General features: G+C 33.4%; 1 protein-coding gene across 1 annotated transcript; it reads right to left on the bottom strand.

Moving 5' to 3' along the window:
- Nucleotides 1–565: 565 nt before the first annotated feature.
- On the bottom strand, nt 566–19,196 carry Oseg5 (intraflagellar transport protein Oseg5). Its single transcript, XM_080164557.1, has 28 exons — nt 19,073–19,196; nt 18,559–18,632; nt 18,353–18,383; nt 15,009–15,062; nt 14,677–14,801; nt 14,316–14,402; nt 13,976–14,054; nt 13,593–13,665; nt 13,148–13,230; nt 12,877–12,938; nt 12,179–12,265; nt 11,606–11,666; nt 11,324–11,436; nt 10,981–11,035; nt 9,597–9,695; nt 9,080–9,187; nt 7,664–7,734; nt 6,439–6,529; nt 6,149–6,247; nt 5,927–6,016; nt 5,299–5,363; nt 5,100–5,209; nt 3,972–4,047; nt 3,361–3,457; nt 2,389–2,508; nt 1,927–2,039; nt 1,319–1,385; nt 566–1,157 (listed from the first exon to the last, which is right to left on the bottom strand). Exons 1-28 carry the CDS (start codon nt 19,112–19,114, stop codon nt 1,050–1,052), a joined length of 2,340 nt encoding a protein of 779 aa, XP_080020683.1. The 5' UTR covers nt 19,115–19,196; the 3' UTR covers nt 566–1,049.
- Between the last annotated feature and the right edge of the window lie 1,377 nt (nt 19,197–20,573).

The following is a 20,573-nucleotide window of genomic DNA, read 5'->3' as shown; positions in this document are numbered from 1 at the left end:
CTACTGAACCGATCTGGTTCTCCTTGACAGGGTAGCTTCTCATAGGTCCCGGGAATCTTTATAACTATTTTGGGGGAGGGTACCACCACCCTAACAAATCCCCCCCCCCCCCAATAATAAGGAAAAGCACAAAAACACATATTTTTAAAAACCCGTATATTTTTTTCATTTTGCATTACAAGTCGGTGTTATTCTAAGGCCACACAAAAGATTTTTCTTTTTAGCTATAAGCAAGCAACGTTAAAGGTTATTTGGTCTGGAGGTAAATATGTACAAAATTTAAATAACGAATTGGTTGTACTTTTCAGGGAATCTTTAAGAATTTCTTTTCCTTAACTCCCCCCACCCTCCAAGATGCTATGTGGGAAGCAACTAGTTACACATATAGTAAAAGTGCTTTGATGAACAAACAGAATATCATTTAGAAGTTGGAACAAAATTTTTGTAAATCTGTCGCAACAATACAAATACTTAATGTGGACATACTAATTTAAGAGCTGATTAGAAAGATGCGTTGCTTATTTAACAATGTGCCAAATCTTCATAGGAAGCACAATTACAAAAATCAAGATGCAAATATTTATTACAAAGAAATGTTCAATAAAAATCTGTCAGTGTTATCATAAATTTTATAAATATTACTTTTATAATTTTGTTGTACTATTTCAACAATTACAACAAAGTAAGGATATCATATGGCAATAAACGATAAATTAAGCTTCCCCCAAAATTATTATGAATTCCTCCATTAAAAGTTTGATTAGTTTTTCCAGGAAAATTTTTTGAGAACAAATATTTTCTTTTTAAACTTTTCTATTTGAGGGGAGATTAATTTAAAGCAGTGCTCGGCCGCCGCGCCTCAGCCGTCTATAAGCCACAGGGAAATCATCCTTTAACAATTTTAAAAATCAGCATCAAGTCTAAACCAGTCCCAAAAATTACAACCCTTCTTTTTAAAAATATTTAAGCATTCAAAATTGGCTTCAATTTGACGCACGGCTGCCTTAAGCCCTGATTTAAAGTACATTGTTTCCCTGATAAAGTAGGACTTAATGTGCTGCAGGTTTCTGTGTGCTTGTTCGCTGCGGACGGTTATCTCTCTCTTTCTGAATCTCATGTTCTATCTTCTCATTGATCTTGTCCCAATCTACTTCAACCTAAACAGAAAAAAGGTCGATACAATATAAATACAACTAGAAGCCTCTAGTTTTTTTTTGGAGTAGGGGCGGTAAAAAAGGAGCTTTAAATAAATGGGGGAGGGTGAAGGAAAATCTAGTTTTATTCAAAAAAAAGTTGCGGGTTCCTATATTTAATTTACCTCATTCATATATTGAAGATACTGTTTATTTTTCTCCTCCTTGTCACATCTCTCCAAATATTTTATCCTAAATAAGTTATTTTATTTTTCAAAATTAGTTGACATTTTTTATTTATTAATGTTTTCTTTGCAGTTTAAATCAATTACCTACTGAAGAAATTAACTTTTAGCTAATTGTTCTATGATTGTGCTATACTTGGTAAAAAAACATTGGGCTGTTTATTACACTAGTCCCCAAAGTTTATAATGACGTTTTCTTATTTGCTGGCATAACAACTGGGGACTTTAGCAGAATTTTGATCGGTTGTTTTTATTAAGTTAAGTGTCAATAAGATTCAACCCAGCTTGTACCAATAACGAAATTAATTCAGGAAAAAATCACGAAACCTATACGTGTTTTTCAGCTGTCGTTGGGGGGCAACACATCATAAAATTGACGACCTCTCCATTTGCCCCTATTCTCTCTATTTCGCTTGTTGGTTATACCTTATTCCTCGTTTCAACCACTAATTTTAATCTACAGAAGAGTAATTTTGGGAATAATCATTGAGGATAAACATCAATTTATCCACCATTGTCTTATCCCTTTATATCTCTGTTACACTTACCTGTATGCTAGGACAGTATCCACATGAGTTCTATGTTTAACAGCAAGATCTAGCGCTCTCTCCCAGTTGTGAAGATAAATATTCAACAAAATTCCACGAAATATTAAGCCAGACTAAAAATAAACAAGATTAAAATAGCGTAGCAACTTTAGATTTAAATTAGAGTAAATAAACACGTCACTCATTAAAGTAACAGAGTGGACAGGAGTTAAATAACCGAATTATCCTGGGTTGGGGACCCTGTGCCGACCTTCTATTGAGTCTTTGAATAACAGCCAATAGCATCGAAAATATTAACACAAATAAGTCATTACAAAAGCGTAGAAACCAATTTGCTATACTTATACATTTATTCGTCATTCCAAATGCTGCTGTATCAATCAACTGAGATAATTCGCAATAAATATTTGTAAAGGTTTCATGATTTAAGGGGGCAACACATTGTAAAAAGACAACGTTTACCTGTAGCAAAGTTGCCTCTGCATCCTGATAGTTTCCACTCAGTACTGACATTTCTGCTGCCCTAACCTCCTTGAGAGGCAGCTCCCGGATATACTGGATATAGTACACCTTGTCTGCTTCCTAAATATTTATTATTTGAGGAGTAGCTCCCAGATATACTGGATATAGTACACCTTGTCTGCTTCCTAAATATTTGTTATTTGAGAGGTAGCTCCCAGATATACTTGGTATAATACACCTTGTCTGCTTCCTAAATATTTAATATTTGAGGGGTAGCTCCCGGATATACTGGATATAGTACACCTTGTCTGCTTCCTAAATATTTAATATTTGAGGGGTAGCTACCCGATATACTTGGTATAGTACACCTTGTCTGCTTCCTAAATATTTATTATTTGAGGGGTAGCTCCCAGATGTACTGGATATAGTACACCTTGTCTGCTTCCTAAATATTTATTATTTGAGGGGTAGCTACCAGATATACTGGATATAGTACACCTTGTCTGCTTCCTAAATATTTATTATTTGAGGGGTAGCTACCAGATATACTGGATATAGTACACCTTGTCTGCTTCCTAAATATTTATTATTTGAGGGGTAGCTACCAGATATACTGGATATAGTACACCTTGTCTGCTTCCTAAATATTTATTATTTGAGGGGTAGCTACCAGATATACTGGATATAGTACACCTTGTCTGCTTCCTAAATATTTATTATTTGAGGGGTAGCTACCAGATATACTGGATATAGTACACCTTGTCTGCTTCCTAAATATTTATTATTTGAGGGGTAGCTACCAGATATACTGGATATAGTACACCTTGTCTGCTTCCTAAATATTTATTATTTGAGGGATAGCTCCCAGATATACTTGGTATAGTACATCTTGTCTGCTTCCTAAATATTTAAAGGCCCAAGCAGTTAATCAAAGGACCCATCCAACTACTTTTTTACTATGACATAAGTTACCTGCAGATTTGTATAAGCAATTTCAGCAGTATTGAGTTGCTTGGCTGCTAGTGCCATACCAGCAAGACATGCCCATAGGGTTGTTTCTTTTACAAATCTAAATAAATTTGAATGACAGACTTAAACAGCTGAAATTCTCACTTTTAATTGGCCCATTTACAAATACAGACGGATAACCTTTTAATTTAACAATATTTGTCAAAGTGCTTAATTGTAATAGATGCAAGAGACCAGATTCCTACATTTATTATGAGTGTCACAGGTCTGATATTGTAGCAGCAAGTCTACCCTAACGGCTACTCTTTCAAAATTACCAATACTTAGGTCTTCAATTCGGAACATATGCTCTACTAATAAACCGGCGCCCTCATTATTTTTAAAATAAATGGAAAATAAGAGGATAGGTTAGATTATCTTTGTTTCTTAATAACTTTAGGTCATATCAGGTTAGGTTATGTTGGGTACTTGGTAGCCCTGTACACATGGTTAGAGTACCCCATTTAAAGACAAGACAGAGTAACGATCCCCCTGAAGGGATAAAACAAGGTGGGTATATCAGTGCTAAACAGGCACTTTGTGTTAAAGTATCAAAATAGAAAGTATTGGCTAACCTGCAAATTTTAGTGGCATTCTCCCAGTGCCCAGATCTGACATACTGATGCAAAATAGCGGGATACGGTGGTATTCCTGGAAAAATATCACAACATTGAAATTTAAAATGAAAAAACTGTCAATCTACTAATCTAGTAATCATTCTTGTTAGAAAAACTTGCTTAGAAAAAAATCGTTGTACTAGAAGTTTAATAAAACGAAACAGTAAAGCACTTATTTTGTAACAAAAACTTCAAAGGGTTCGACAAATGTCATTTAATATTTGGCAACATAAAATTACCTGTTGCCACTAAGGAGCCATCAGCTCTGCGTATTCCAATACTATTATTGACAAAGCTACCAACCACTACATATTAATACCTGTTGCCACTAAGAATCCATCAGTTCTGCGGATACCAATACCATTATTGACAAAGCTGCCAACCACTGCATATATATCAATACCTGTTGCCACTAAGGATCCATCAGCTCTGCGGATACCAATACCATTATTGACAAAGCTGCCAACCACTGCATATATATCAATACCTGTTGCCACTAAGGATCCATCAGCTCTGCGGATACCAATAATATTATTGACAAAGCTGCCAACCACTGCATCTATATTAATACCTGTTGCCACTAAGGACCCATCAGCTCTGCGTATACTAATGCTATTATTGACAAAGCTACCAACCACTGCATCTATATTAATACCTGTTGCCACTAAGGATCCATCAGCTCTGCGGATACCAATAATATTATTGACAAAGCTGCCAACCACTGCATCTATATTAATACCTGTTGCCACTAGTGACCCATCAGCTCTGCGTAATTGTATACCAATGCTATTATTGACAAAGCTACCAACCACTGCACTGCATATATACTAATACCTGTTGCCACTAGTGACCCATCAGCTTTGCGGATACCAACACTATTATTGACAAAGCTACCAACCACTGCATATATATTAATACCTGTTGCCACTAAGAAACCATCAGCTCTGCGTATACCAATGCTATTATTGACAAAGCTGCCAACCACTGCATACATATTAATACCTGTTGCCACTAGTGACCCATCAGCTCTGCGGTTACCAATGCTATTATTGACAAAGCTGCCAACCACTGCATCTATATTAATACCTGTTGCCACTAAGGACCCATCAGCTCTGCGTATACCAATGCTATTATTGACAAAGCTGCCAACAACTGCATGCTTCCCAAATTCTGTTGAATCCTTTTCCACCAAAGTTCTAGATAAATGTTTTTTATATTAATTAAAAAAAAAACAGAGATGGTTCTTGATAAATATAGTAATTGTAGAATTGGAAATAATGATAACCTGGCTAAAAGATTTCTGTCGACAAAGATGACATTTGGGTAGTACCACACAGTCACTTTACTATCCTGAAAATTGAAATATAACTTTTATTTTAGAGTTTAGCATTTTGTTAGATCAGAAGAATTTTCACTTTGGCCCTTATTTAGAAGTTTTCTTCTTCTGGTACTTTTTATGGAGAATGTCAAAATTTTATGAGGAAGCTTTTTTAAGGTACAATTTCATTTTCTTGTGTGGAATGTTTTGTTCCATGGGCGATTTTTTCTTAAAAAGGTGGAGATACCCTACCCCAACCCCAATTATTATAAACCTACCCCGGACTTATGAGAAGCATAACTGTAAAGTAGAACCATTACTTTCAAGAGGATAACATTTATTAATCAACTTGCCAACCAGCTACAAGCATTTAACAGTCCTGAGACCAGCACAGTGATTGTATCATGGCTCCCAACTTTGAATACCAGCTTACCTGTACAGCTACAACTATATTACAGTCCTGAGACCAGCACAGAGATTGTATCATGGCTCCCAACTATGAATACCAGCTTACCTGTACAGCTACAAGCATATTACAGTCCTGAGATCAGCACAGAGATTATATCATAGCTCCCAACTATGAATACCATCTTACCTGTACAGCTACAAGCATATTACAGTCCTGAGACCAGCACAGTGATTGGATCATGGCTCCCAACTTTCCGGTTGTATTGGTTTTCCCAAACTATAAGACAAAACAAAATTTTCATGAAAGAAAAAACAGGACAACTTTTTTTTACTGGATAAAAAAAATAATACATAAATACATATTTTAAATTGTATTTTAATATAAAAAAATAAATAGTTATTTTAATACCTTTCTAACATTAGTAAGATAAAGATCTCTGTTTTTATCAACTATGGCCAGCTTTCTCTCATTAGGCAACCCTGTCTGGTCCAAGGCAATTTCAACAACCTGCAATTAAATACAATTTTTGGCTGTTTCCCTTATAATGCATAGTCGAGCACAGAACACTCCAAATCTTATTTGGAAATAATGTAAATTATAAGGGTATAGTTTTTGAGTGTTTGTGCTTTACTTCAATTTAGGTCATATTGTGTAAATGGTAGCCTGCAGGGTCAGGCATACATTTTATTTAAACTGACCTCATGCTTGTGAAGATAAGGTTTTCCATCATTCAACGGTTTGCCAGTACTTGTGTCAAACAAGTGGACTTGTTTGTCATCAGTTTGGTCCCTAAATATTTTTTTTTGTAATATGTATGATGTTTCTAAAATCAGTATTCTCTTGAAATAATCTAAACAAAGTAGCTTATGTCTATCCGTCCGTCCGTCTGAAGCTTAAGAACCACTTAACTGATTGGATTGTACTCTTCAGGGTGCATATCTACTGCTCCTGTGATGGTTTTAAGCTATTTTCTTGGGGGGGTAGGACATCCCCAACTCATCAAGAACAAAAATATCCCCCCCACTTTTAAAAAAAAATATTTGAAATTAGTGGTGGCAGCTGCAGTAGTACAAATTTTTTTTTGAATTACCTTTTGGGGCAAAGCCCCTAGAGGCTAGGGGCGTAAGGTACCGGATCTTCAAAGTTTCATAAAAATCTTCGAATATAATATAAAAATCTTTAAAAAAATTATAATAACTTCTGTCAATAAATATTTAATCTAAACAGCGTTTTTAGAATTTCTAGAAAACGTGTCCTAGCTTTTGTGATTAAAAAAAATAGCTAGTCGGTGCTTTTAGTAAGTAGCAGATGTAAAATGTTCCATAGAATTTAGATATGCAATAAGTTCATTTTGTAGACCTCTTATTTTAGAAGTAATTTAAGTTTTAAAAAATTAAGTTGGTATAGGATACTTAAAAACATCAAAAAAAGAAGAAAATTGCCATTATGAACAAAAATAGTAAGATCATTAATTTGACACCTTATTTTTTGAATTATGTTGAGTATTTGTATTTTGTGGAAGCCCGGTCAAACAAAACTTTGAACCTTGGAAGCTTGTCACGAATGAATTAAAACAAAATCACGAAAGTTAGGAGACGTTCTTTGAACATATTAAAGTTTTGTAGTGCAGCTACCCCATAGCTGATTGTGCGATTTAATTTTTTAAGAATCCATTTCTGAAATTTATGTAAGTTTAACCTAAGGAAAGTATTTGATTAACATATAAATATTTTTATAACACCCTTTGCTTAAACACAATTTTATCACAATATTTACAAATACTTTTTCTCTATAAAGGACATAGGAATAATCTTATTTCAGAATAGCTTTGCTACAGACAACAGTAACAAGAAACATAGCCAAACATGTATTAAAGGCAAAAAACCCTTGTTATAGAATAGTTATGAATGGAATAAAAGTTACCTAATAGCCAAACAGTCGATACTAATGCTGACAGTTTGTTTGCTCAGAGCATCAGGACGCATACCAGCCCACTGAAAGATAGATAGATATACCAATAAATTAATACAAACAATTATATAAAGTAAAGCTGGCGCGTTTTCCGCAGTCGAAAAAAAGGATTTTTGAATAAAGGTTAGGGTAAAAATGGTAATCCATAAAATAAATATATGTATAGCTTCTTGGAAATATAGATAGGCTTGGTACTACATTTAAATTTTACCCACAAGTTTTTTCCTATTCTAGTCCAATAATGGATATAAGTAGAGTAGAATACGTAGACACGTGACAGGTGAAGTTTTGTCAATTTAGGGTTGCTAATAATGTCCTTAGATATTGGCTAATACGTTCCTAAATGGTCACGAGAAAGAATGGGGTGAAGTTATATGAGGGAGGGGTACCGTTATCTATAATACAAAGTAGAACGATGTCTGTGTGTCTGTCTGTTTGTCGGTTTGTAGCGAAGGATCTCGCTAACCGCTAAACCGATCGGTTTCTCCTTTACAGGGTAGCTTCCCATAGGTCCCGGGAAGGGTTTTAACTATTTTCTTAGGGGTTGGGACACCCCCAACCACCCCCCCCCCCCAAAAAAAAATCCCCCCCTCCCCCCAAATTATTTTTTTAAAATTTTTCTTTTAAATCTAAAATACGAAAAATTGGTTTGATTAAACCTCTTGGGGCAAAGCCCCTAGAGACTAGGAGCGAAGCCGCTAGTCTTATAATATATATTAACAAGCTTGAAAAAACGTTTTATCTTGGTATGCAAGAATCTCTCACAATATCCACGTATTCTATATCCATTAGCCCAAAACAACCTAACTTCTTGTAGATATATTAATTGTAACCCTTGCCGGACCCTTGTAAATATAAACAGCTGTTGCCTCAACAATATAATACTAATATTACCTTAGGACTAGCAAGAAGCCTCCCCTCATAGCTGTAAATATAAACAGCTGTTGCCTTAACAATATAATACTAATATTACCTTAGGACTAGCAAAAAGCCTCCCCTCATAGCTGTAAATATAAACAGCTGTTATTTCAACAATATAATACTAATACTACCTTAGGACTAGCAAGTAGCCTCCCTTTATAGCTGTAAATATAAACAGCTGTTGCCTCAACAATATAATACTAATATTACCTTAGGACTAGCAAGAAGCCTCCCCTCATAGCTGTAAATATAAACAGCTGTTGCCTTAACAATATAATACTAATATTACCTTAGGACTAGCAAAAAGCCTCCCCTCATAGCTGTAAATATAAACAGCTGTTATTTCAACAATATAATACTAATACTACCTTAGGACTAGCAAGTAGCCTCCCTTTATAGCTGTAAATATAAACAGCTGTTGCCTCAACAATATAATACTAATATTACCTTAGGACTAGCAAGAAGCCTCCCTTCATAGCTGTAAATATAAACAGCTGTTGCCTCAACAACAAGGAAATGTTTGCTCGCCTGCATCATCAAAAAAACACTTCCCTCCTTCAAATAATTAAGTTTAGTGGTTGAATAGTTTGGGCAGTCACATGGAGCTAAGGGAGAAATTGGATTAAGCCTATGTTATGAGTTGTATTTTTTTTGGTGGGGGGAGTACAAACTCAAATTAATTTTTTTGCAGGTTTCAATATATTTCGTTAAGTTCTATTCGTCAGATCGGATTAAAAAAAGACACTTGCTTTAGTAAGACCTGGGAAATTATACTATATATAATGGAGTCTGATATATCACAACGATGAAAAAACAAGATATGAAACTTAAACGAGAAAATTTCCTACCCTCCAATTAATTTCTAACAATATTGGTCTGATCAACTTTAAGTTTTCTAGCTAGTTGCGCTCATAAAGAATCCTTTTAAAATCAGTTTAACTTTAATAAAAAGATGATTGTTTACCTTTAAATCAATGATCGTTGGTGTATTCCAATTCTTAGTTGTATAGATGTAACACTGAGATGTGGTGGCTACCACCAAATGGTCATGTGATAAACTTGTCTAAAACATATCTACAATAAAAAGTAGAACTATGTCTGTCTGTCAGATGTAACACTGAGATGTGGTGGCTACCACCAGATGGTCATGTGATAAACTTGTCTAAAATAAATCTATAATACAAAGTGGAACAATGTCTGTCTGTCTGTCAGATGTAACACTGAGATGTGGTGGCTACAACCAGATGGTCATGTGATAAACTTGTCTAAAATAAATCTATAATACAAAGTAGAACAATGTCTGTCTGTCTGTCAGATGTAACACTGAGATGTGGTGGCTACAACCAGATGGTCATGTGATAAACTTGTCTAAAATTTATCTATAATACAAAGTAAAACTTTGTCTGTCTGTCTGTCAGATGTAACATTGAGATGTGGTGGCTACAACCAGATGGTCATGTGATAAACTTGTCTAAAATATATCTATAATACAAAGTAGAACTATGTCTGTCTGTCTGTCAGATGTAACACTGAGATGTGGTGGCTACAACCAGATGGTCATGTGATAAACTTGTCTAAAATATATCTATAATACAAAGTAGAACTATGTCTGTCTGTCTGTCAGATGTAACATTGAGATGTGGTGGCTACAACCAGATGGTCATGTGATAAACTTGTCTAAAATATATCTATAATACAAAGTAGAACTATGTCTGTCTGTCAGATGTAACACTGAGATGTGGTGGCTACAACCAGATGTTCATGTGATAAACTTGTCTAAAAAATATCTATAATACAAAGTAGAACTATGTCTGTATGTATGTCTGTCAGATGTAACAATGCGATGTGGTGGCTACGACTAGATGGTTATATGCCAAATTTGTCTATAATATAGAATATAGGCACGGTGTAAGGCAGTAGCGAGCTGAAGGGGTGTGTCAACCCCCCCCCCCCCCAGGTTAAGGTTAAAAGGAAACGGAATCACCCCCTTGATGTCTTCCCCCCTACTCTCTCTGCAACCCTCTTTCCTCAAACAAACCAAAAATAGGGCAGGGGAGGTTTCAAGTTAAAAATTAATACCACTCCTTAAATTTTCATTTAATTCAATCTCGATTTTGAAGAAAACTGAAAATATGGTAAAATCAAAAGGGGGTGAATACACCTCCTAGTAGATGTCTTTCCTTATACGCTTCTATACAACCCCAAAAAATAGCCATGGTGGAGTCAAGTAAATAAATTAATACCCCCTCTCTCTTAAATTTTACATTTAATTTAATAAATTTATTCACAATTATTCACAATTAATTTCAACTAGGTAAGAAATATCTGTTATTTATAATGCTTTTTACCTGGATTATTCTATCTCTAAATTCAAGATTTTCTGTTGATTCATTAGTCACATTCCTGAAAAATATAAACCATGTTCATGAGTAAGAAATAGGGAGGAAGGCGGACAGTTGGCCGTTTATTACACTAGTTCCCAAAGTTTTATAATAACGTTTTCTTATTTGCTGTCTCAACAACTTTGGAGACTTATTGAATTTTGATTGGTTGGTTCATGAAGTTGAGTGTCGAAATGTTTCAACTAATAATTAATACCTAAATGAGGAGAAATTTTGAGTATCTTTATTATGTACATTAATTTATCGTCCATTGTCTTATCCCTTTATATCCCTGAATCAATTACATTACCTTAAAGCAATAGTTTTTCTGCCAGTAACAGTTGCCTCATAATCTTTCCATTCAAGTCTCTTCTCAATAACATGCGCAAATATTACCTGCCCGTTACCACACCCTCCTGCAACCTTAGAAAAAAATTTTATTTAAAAAAATTTCTAATTACGTTATTACGCTTTTTATTCATGAATTGCTACTTTATTTATGGTAGATTATTTATTACCTTGTGATATAATTACCCAAAAAAAACTCAGAAGCAACCCAATTAATACCTTTTCATCTATCTATCATTTTTACCTGTGTGCCATCTGGAGACCAAGATATTTTAAAAATGCTGCCAGTAGAAGGTTTGTCAAGACTGAACAAAAATATCAAAATTATTAAGTCTTCAATAAGAGTATTTTACATAAGTTTTCTTTAACACATTGCATTAAGTTATGTAGTTACACGTAGACGTCAAATGGTGGGGGAGGTGAAAAAGGGTGACTACCCCCCTAAAACTTTGAACCCTACAAATTTCAAAAACTACATTAGATTTAACTACTCAAACCTTTGAAACCCCCCTCAAAAAAAGATTGGTTGGATGTAATTGGAGGTAAAGTCTTAAACTGACAATTTTCCGACAATCAGCTAAGTGATATATTTTTTTTTAAAAGACACAAGTAATTGTCATTTTTCTTAACTTCACGCGCCTAACAGAGCAGCAGAAAGGGACAGCGGAAAGTGTCATGTGTGACGTCATAAAATACGTATATTATCCATCTCTTTTTTAGGTGTTTCCTTTCCCACTTCTCCTCTCATCCTTCCTCTTTAGATGAATTTTAATGACGTCACACATGCCATTTTTCTCTGTCCCAGCAGAAGGGTTACCTGTGCGACCAACCAATTTTGTCACAGAGTCTGAGAGTGTTGTAGGAGCCCATGGCAAACAATTCACCATCTGTACTCCAGGAGATACTAAACAGCAATCATTAAATTTTAAAAATTTGGGATCATGAAAAGAAGACGAAGTTTTTCTAAAAAAGAAGCGTCTTTGCATGCTTTACAAATAACTCGACACAACCTAGGGTCTATCTCTGATATTTAAAGTTTTTTGTACGAGTAAAACGTCTGAAAATTTTACTCTAAACAAACAAAGTACTATGACTTTTGGCACCCAGGTCAGAGGCGTGCAGATGGGGGGGGGGGATGTATCCACCTTTCTGACATTTATCTAGATTATCCCCTTCAACTATATTTATGTCTGAATAACTTGTTATATAGGTCAGTATATCATTTGATGTTTAGAATGTGTATCTATTTAACGTGTTTATATTTCACTAACCTAAAGACATATTTTTCAGATATTTACATCAAAACATTTTTGGGCTTACACGCCTCTGACAATAAAATTACACTTATCTTGTTGTCTTTAATACACCCATACGATTTGGGTTCAAAGAAATATTAATAATCGTATGGGTGGGGGAAGGGGGAAGTGGTTTAAAATTCTTCTGATGCGCTTTGCGCAACACCCTGGCATTTTTTGACAATAAAAGTTGCGGTCTATTTGACCAATCAAGTAATACCTTGTAATTGGATATTCATGTGCACTAGAAGAGAACAGTTGCCGTCCAAAAGAATCCCAAACCTAAAAAATAATCAGCAATTATAAAAATAATTTCTTGAAAAAGTTTTAGGTTTCTTCATAAGAGATAAAATAATTAAATTGATTTCAAAGCATATATGCAGATATCTGTTATTTTTTTTAAAAATATATAAAGCTTAGTAACACGAATATAATTATTATAGATACTTATATTCTTGTGGCATTAAAATTCAAATAATTGTAGAACTTACCTTATATTTACAATCCTCTCCACCTGATATAATTCTGCCATTTGAAGCTGACCAATCACAACACAGTATCAAACCATCATGTGCTAAAATATTAATGATTTGACCAATCGCAATAAAGCATAGTATCACATTCAATAGTAATTAGACCAATTAAAGCATAGTATCAAACTAACACTTGCTAAATTATCAATAAGTTGACTAATCACAGCTCAGTATCAAGTTCTCATGTTCTCATGAATTATAGTTTTACCAATCACAGCTCAGTAAAAAACCATCATGTTATAGAATATTGATGGTTTGACCAATCACGGCACAGTATGAACGAATCATGTTTGAATAATAATATAGGGTATTTTAAAGAAAACTCAAGATTATATGCATAGTTAGTTTGTTGATACAGACAAACAACATACCAATGATATAGAGTAGGTGCACTAAAAGTTACCTTTCCAGACAATTGGTTTTGAGTTGGGTGCCAATGGTTTGATGGTCAAGTTAGTTCCAGTTGAAAATAAAATCTTAAAACAATGTAAATTAATTTAACAGAAAGCCTAATGCTTAATGATGTGGAGCTCAATTTAACTTTTGTATTGATATATATTTTTAGCCACACTATTTTAAAACTGCATTAAAAAATGAGATAATTTACTATTATTATGTTTACAAAAAAATCCATTACGTCTGATTAAGAACAAAAAGTTAAAAATAAAAAAAGGTACACATGTTAAATGCCATTATAAAGTCATACTGTCTGTAAATTATATTTGTGTTCGTTAAACAATCTTTTTATAAAACTGAAAAAAAAAATTCTTATGTATTATCCTATACCTGTTGAGAATCAGGTGACCAGCTGAGAGAATAAACCGGGCTTCCCTGATTAGTTAAAGTGGATCTCAGCATACCAGATCTGGAATAAAAAAAGATTGATTAAATCCTTTATACACAATATCAAAGTATGAACGCTAAAATATTAAAATTTAAATCGAATTATTATTGTTTTAAAGTAGATATCTATGGTTAGATGTATAAGTAATATAATAGTTTTGTGGACCTGGACCTGGACCTATACAAAGCTTCACTGTAAAGGAGATCCATATCGGTCAAGCGGTTATCGAGATTTAAGCTGCAGATACACATCATGTTACTTTTATACAAGAAAATTCTCTACCTGGACCATATTTTAACAGCCCCGTCCTCTCCAGCCGTGACTATCCCCGCGCCATCCCAACTCCAGCGACCAGTTAGACATGCTCCCCTAAAAAGCATAATAATTTTACAACATGTTTCATACATGATGGGATGTTTTATCAGGAGAAATTTTTTTTTGCCCAAGTATTATTTTTAGTATTTCTAAGACTATTTATTCCCCCTTCTTTTGTCAGTATTTTTACGCATCTGACATAGCCATAGATAAATATACAGACAATAATTTATAGTCTTAAGCATGACGCTGCTGTATAGATCTGTATTCGAACCTGACACCTCTTAGTAAACAAGCGGGCACGTTACAGGTTAAATAAATTACGAACCTATGGGCGTCCACAGGTTTCTCCAACCTTCCCCCTTTGCCCACCAGTTGTAGCTTCCCCTCGGCAGATGTGATGAGAAATGAATCAGCTACACCCCCTTTCTTCCCCCCACCCGCTACACCAGCCTGGCAAACAATCATAATTTCATAGAAACTTAAGCAAAAAAGGGCAAAAATAAATATTTTGAGAGGGGTTTCGTGATTTTTTAAAAGCATTCGTGTGTCCTTTTTCATTTTACTTTTGCTCTATAAATCTCTTTATCCGTTTGTCAAACCCTAACTTTTCTGTCCATCGCCTCTTATGCATATTTTTTGTTAAGTATGAAATTCTGCCTTAGGTATCCAGTGCATGTCTGTAGGATGGAAGTCTGCCGGCAAATCTGTAACCTAAACAAGTACAATTATAATATTTCAAATAACTAAGGTTTGCAAGAGAACAGTGATAAAAATACAATACGCAGCAGTTACTGGAAAGAAAAATCGTCAAGTAACAACATTATCTTTTAGGAAAAAAAAGATACGCAAAAACATGTAAATATTTATTATACTGCTTTGGCAAGTTTTAAAACACGCAAACAGACTTTTTAGAGATTATTGTTTTAGAGGTAATGTATAGGCCTTACAATTCACAAGAAAGCATTTTAAAAAGTCTAGGTAATTGGGGAAAAGGTGAAATAAAAATTCCTTTTTCTTGAAGAAGTATAAAATATCCAAATACAGACTGGCCAGTGAATTTTAAAAATAAAAAACGTACAAAACGTACACAAAAAAATACGTTACGTACATAAAAAAAATCAAAAAACGTACAAAAAACGTACATAATAAAAACACATAATGTATATTTTCTTCTAGTTATCTATATTAATACATTAATATCTATATGTTGTAAACTAAAGGTATGTTTAGTGAGATGTTAAGTAAATAAACAATAGGTACACTCTTATTATAATTTTAATAATAAAAGTTAGTATAATACAGAATTTAAGGTGTAACACTTACTACTACCGAAACAAACTTCAACTGATTTTCTAAATCATTTTTGAATTATAATAAAATTTATAGATTATCTAATATTTCCATCTGAAAAAAATAACAAATGAATTTTCAAACATGTTATTACAAAAACAAGTGTAGCTAAACGATTTTGTCCAAAGTAATATACTAAAATTTTCTGACACGAAGTGATAAGCTCTAGTTAGAATTTTAAGAAAGATCGAAAAATTAACGAAAATCAAATAAATAACAGTATAGCAAAAAGATTTTGTCCAAAGTAATAAACCTGATACTTATATTTGCGATTACTTTTATTTAATGAAATCTTCCAATTTTTAACATTTACAAAACGGCCTGCTGTATTGCATCAAGATCCATGACAGATCTATATAGGAAATAAATGTCTATAAATGAGCTCAAGTTTTCCAAAGGTCAGATGTTAAAAACTCATACTGGTTCAATAATCAATAATAAACTCTCAATGACCAGAATGATAAGACCCATTATTTTACTCTATGAAGAATAAATTAATTTTTTTATTTCATGTTGCTATTCAAATTATATTAAAGTATCAAAGGGCGGGGGGGGGGGGGGGACGAAAGTGACACTTTTTGAAACCAAAACTAAAAGTCAAAGGAACTCAACTAAAAAAAGAGTTACAGGTCTGACATTTTGCATGGCAGTTGCTTAATTATCGTCCTGAAAGGGTTAAACTATTTAGCTAAATGTTAAATTTTAGTTTAATATCTGAATACACATTCGGGCGCGTCGCTAGTATCATGTTACATTAAAACTTAGTTTTCCTTGATTTACGATATTATAAACTTAAATTTTCTATTTTATAAATATAAAGGGGGGGGGGGGGGCGAAAGTGACACTTCTTGTAACCAAAACTAAAAGTCAACAAAGGAATTCAACTAAAAAAAGTTACAGGTCTGACATTTTGCATGTGAAAAAAACGGCGGCGCAGCCGACGAAAACCGCCGAGAAAAGGCAAAAAAAATTCCGGCGGGAAACGGCGGTTTTCGGCGGTTGCGCCGCCGTTTCTTCACAGTTCCATATTGTACCCCTATAAAGCACCTGCCATGCAAAATCTCAGACCTGTAACTCTTTTTTTAGTTGAATTCCTTTGTTGACTTTTAGTTTTGGTTACAAGAAGTGTCACTTTCGCCCCCCCCCCCCCTTTATATTTATAAAATAGAAAATTTAAGTTTATAATATCGTAAATCAAGGAAAACTAAGTTTTAATGTAATGTGATACTAGCGACGCGCCCGAATGTGTATTCAGATATTAAACTAAAATTTAACATTTAGCTAAATAGTTTAACCCTTTCAGGACGATAATTTTAAACAAAAAACATTGGGATCCTAAAATATTTTAAAGAAAGAGAGACAAAATTATAAATACGGTTTTAAATAAAAATAATATAAGTGAGAGAGAGGGACATTAAATCTTTAAAAAGTGATAAATAAACGAAACTATAAAATTCGTAGTAATCTTTATGAGTAACTTGATTTGTAGTGACTAGATTTATAGTATGGTTCGGAGAGAGAGAGAGAAATTGAGGGATAGGTCAATGGAAGAAATAAGATTAATAGTCGGGGATAGGTCAATGGAAGAAATAAGATTAATAGTCGGGGATAGGTCAATGGAAGAAAAAAAGTTAATAGTCGGGGATAGGTCAATGGAAGAAAAATGATTAATAGTCGGGGATAGGTCAATGGAAGAAAAAAAATTAATAGTCGGGGATAGGTCAATGGAAGAAAAATGATTAATAGTCGGGGATAGGTCAATGGAAGAAAAAAAATTAATAGTCGGGGATAGGTCAATGGAAGAAAAAAAGTTAATAGTCAGGGATAGGTCAATAGAAGAAAAATGATTAATAGTCGGGGATAGGTCAATGGAAAAAAAAGGTTAATAGTCGGGGATAGTTCAATGGAAGAAAAAAGGTTAATAGTCAGGGATAGGTCAATGGAAGAAAAAAAATTAATAGTCGGGGATAGGTCAATGGAAGAAAAAAAGTTAATAGTCAGGGATAGGTCAATGGAAGAAAAATGATTAATAGTCGGGGATAGGTCAATGGAAGAAAAAAGGTTAATAGTCGGGGATAGGTCAATGGAAGAAAAAAGGTTAATAGTCAGGGATAGGTCAATGGAAGAAAAAAAGGTTAATAGTCAGGGATAGGTCAATAAAAAAGAAAAATTATTAATAGTCGGGGATAGGTCAATGGAAGAAAAAAAGGTTATTAGTCGGGGATAGCTCAATGGAAGAAAAAAAGGTTAATAGTCGGGGATAGGTCAATGGAAGAAAAAAAGGTTAATAGTCGGGGATATGTCAATGGAAGAATAGGGTTAATATTCAGAAGTGAGATAACTTAGAATATAATTTTTAGGTTGTGCCTGCACCACCGATTCACTTAAATTTAAAAGAAAATTAAGATAATAATGAATTTATTTCATATAATACACCTATAGTTTTTGTTAAAATTTTCGTACAAAACATACAAATTACTTTTCTGCTAATATTTGATTCTTATTATTTTTAAAAAAACGTAAAACGTACAAAAATACAAATTTCAAAATACGTTACGTACACATATCAAAATAACGTCCAGAACGTACACAGATTCGATGCGTAACGTACAAAACGTACAAAACGTACACTCTGGCCAGTCTGCAAATACCTTTGCAGTATCTCCTGAGACAAGGTTCCATCTGAAAAATATTAAGTTAGAAATACGGTTCTCTAATTGAAGGTCTATTTACAGGCCTGTCTGTCTGAATGTTTGTCTATAATGTTTGTCTGTTTGTAATCATGTATGTCTGTATGTCAATCTATCTGTTTCTCTATATGAAAATCTATTATGCAACTATTTATCTATGTGTGTACCTGTGAATAACATGATCATCTCCAGCGCTGAAGACATCATCGGAAGAGGCCCAACCGACACAACTAACCAATTCCTTCAAATAAGGTCTTAATAAAAGTCATGTGCTTTTCCGAATAGTGCCTTTAGAGCACGGAAACCCCCATCCTTATTTGAAAATTAATTCTGTGTAAGAAGGGGGGATGGGTTATTTTTTTAGTTCCTATACCTAATCCGTGCGGGGCTACCCACACCTAACCTAACCTTTAGTGTGAATCTTACTTAAAATAAAAGCCCCATTAGCGGAGTAGTTATTAAAATGTTATGCTTCAGACAAAAAAAACTTACTACTTTATATAATTGGTTAACATAAAATTAAAGTTATTGAACAAATCGTTATAAAATTTGTATTGTATTATTGTAAGTTAAACTAAGTTTCTGTAAAAAAAATATTTCCATGAATCAATTACTTAAAAGGATTAAATTAAACGTAAGTAACGAACACAGTTAAAGGGTAACTGCTCTACTAAGTGATACCGTATGTAAAGGTTCTTTTAGATTTATAGTTTTAAGCCTCATTTTAGTATATCACTAGAAAAATCATATATTTTTATAATTCCCTCTAGTATAGAAGTAATTTTACTGACAAAATAATAACAGAGAATGGTATTTTTTACCTGCTTTCCCTATTAAGGCAATCTAAGCCATGGTCCATTTTGGTAATTTTCACATTTTTCACATTGGCTTTCCTTTTATTATCAATAAATAAGAATTGGAATTTTTTTTATTAATGGCTTTCTCTTTTTATACTTTTAATATTTGATAAAAATAATATGTCTATTGAAAAATCTTTTTTTAACAAGGACAATTTTATACAACCAATAACAAGCCAACAATATTTAAAAATCAAACATATTTTACTAAACAGATCAAGTAACTTAAATCTAATTTATTGCTATTATATACAGGGAGTGACATTGGGCGTTTTATTACAATACATTTATTTATCAGACATTGTCTAATCCTTTTAGATTCCTGCATCATATATGACCGAAATGTTTTTAAAAGCGAAGCTTTTCTATAATTAGGGTCGGTCCGTCCGTACGTCCGTAACGGATAGCTTTTTTCGTTAATTTAGGCATGTTAGAATTGTCCTATCGATTTCAAATTTTGCATGGTGATTCCTTTAATAAGGTACGATTTAGAAAGCGTAGCAACTCTATAATCATCACCAAAATGTCCGTACGTCCATTTTAAATATGTTGATTTTTTTTACTTTTTTAACAACAAATTTTTATGTGATCTAATCATCCGATTGATCTGATTTTTGGTATATTGATTCCTGGGACAACAAAGTATAATGTAATAAGCGAAGCAACTCTATAATCAAGTCCTAAAATATAAGTATGTCCATAAACATTATCCTGAATCAAGCTGTTTTTCAACAAATTTACTTACAATTTTGCTTTGACTCTTATACATTTATATTCTGATTATTCAGTTCTGACACTATACAAGTATTAATGTCCGTTTGTCCTACCGTTTCTGTGCTTCCCTTTTATGGATGTTGTCATCCTTGTTTAATTACATTGACATTGCGTTTATAAAGAACACTTAATGACCTTATCATTATAACCGTCTTATGTTTTACTATTAATTTCTATCTTAAGATGTTCGTTTTTTTTTGTGTTGCGCTACTTATTATTGAATCTGTTTTAAAATACCCAGAGTTAATATAAACAAATATTCCTAAGCCAAGAAATGAAAATGTTAGTTTTTATAACATAAACAGAGAAGCTATACTTTCTTTAATCGGTCCCTAACTAAAAAGTTTACGTTATATCCTACTGGAAAAAAAGAAGGTTTACCTAAAAGTCAATAGACGAGCACTAAACCCCCCTCCCTCTTAATTTGAAATAAAATGAAAATAAGAAGGATTGAAAGGGTAGTGTGTTTCTGGTGTTGATGTTACCTTATACTCTAGGTAGGGTTAGGTTATAGAGTGTGTTTTTTTTATGAGAACTTTTTTGAACGCAAT

The sequence above is a fragment of the Acartia tonsa genome, chromosome 6 (genome assembly GCF_053477335.1).
Source record: "Acartia tonsa isolate MP-2025a chromosome 6, ASM5347733v1, whole genome shotgun sequence".
Classification (NCBI taxonomy): domain Eukaryota; kingdom Metazoa; phylum Arthropoda; class Copepoda; order Calanoida; family Acartiidae; genus Acartia; species Acartia tonsa.
Note: the sequence above shows the minus strand (reverse complement) of the source record. Positions and strands in the feature narration are given on the sequence as shown.

Coding starts and splice junctions, on each gene's coding strand:
- Oseg5 (XM_080164557.1), bottom strand. CDS start 19,114: ATGAGGCTTAAAACTATAAATCTAAAAGAACCTTTACATACG. Junction 14,403..14,676: donor AAACCTGTGGACGCCCATAG/GTTCGTAATTTA, acceptor TATGCTTTTTAG/GGGAGCATGTCTAACTGGTC. Junction 7,735..9,079: donor GGCTTCTTGCTAGTCCTAAG/GTAATATTAGTA, acceptor TCTATCTTTCAG/TGGGCTGGTATGCGTCCTGA.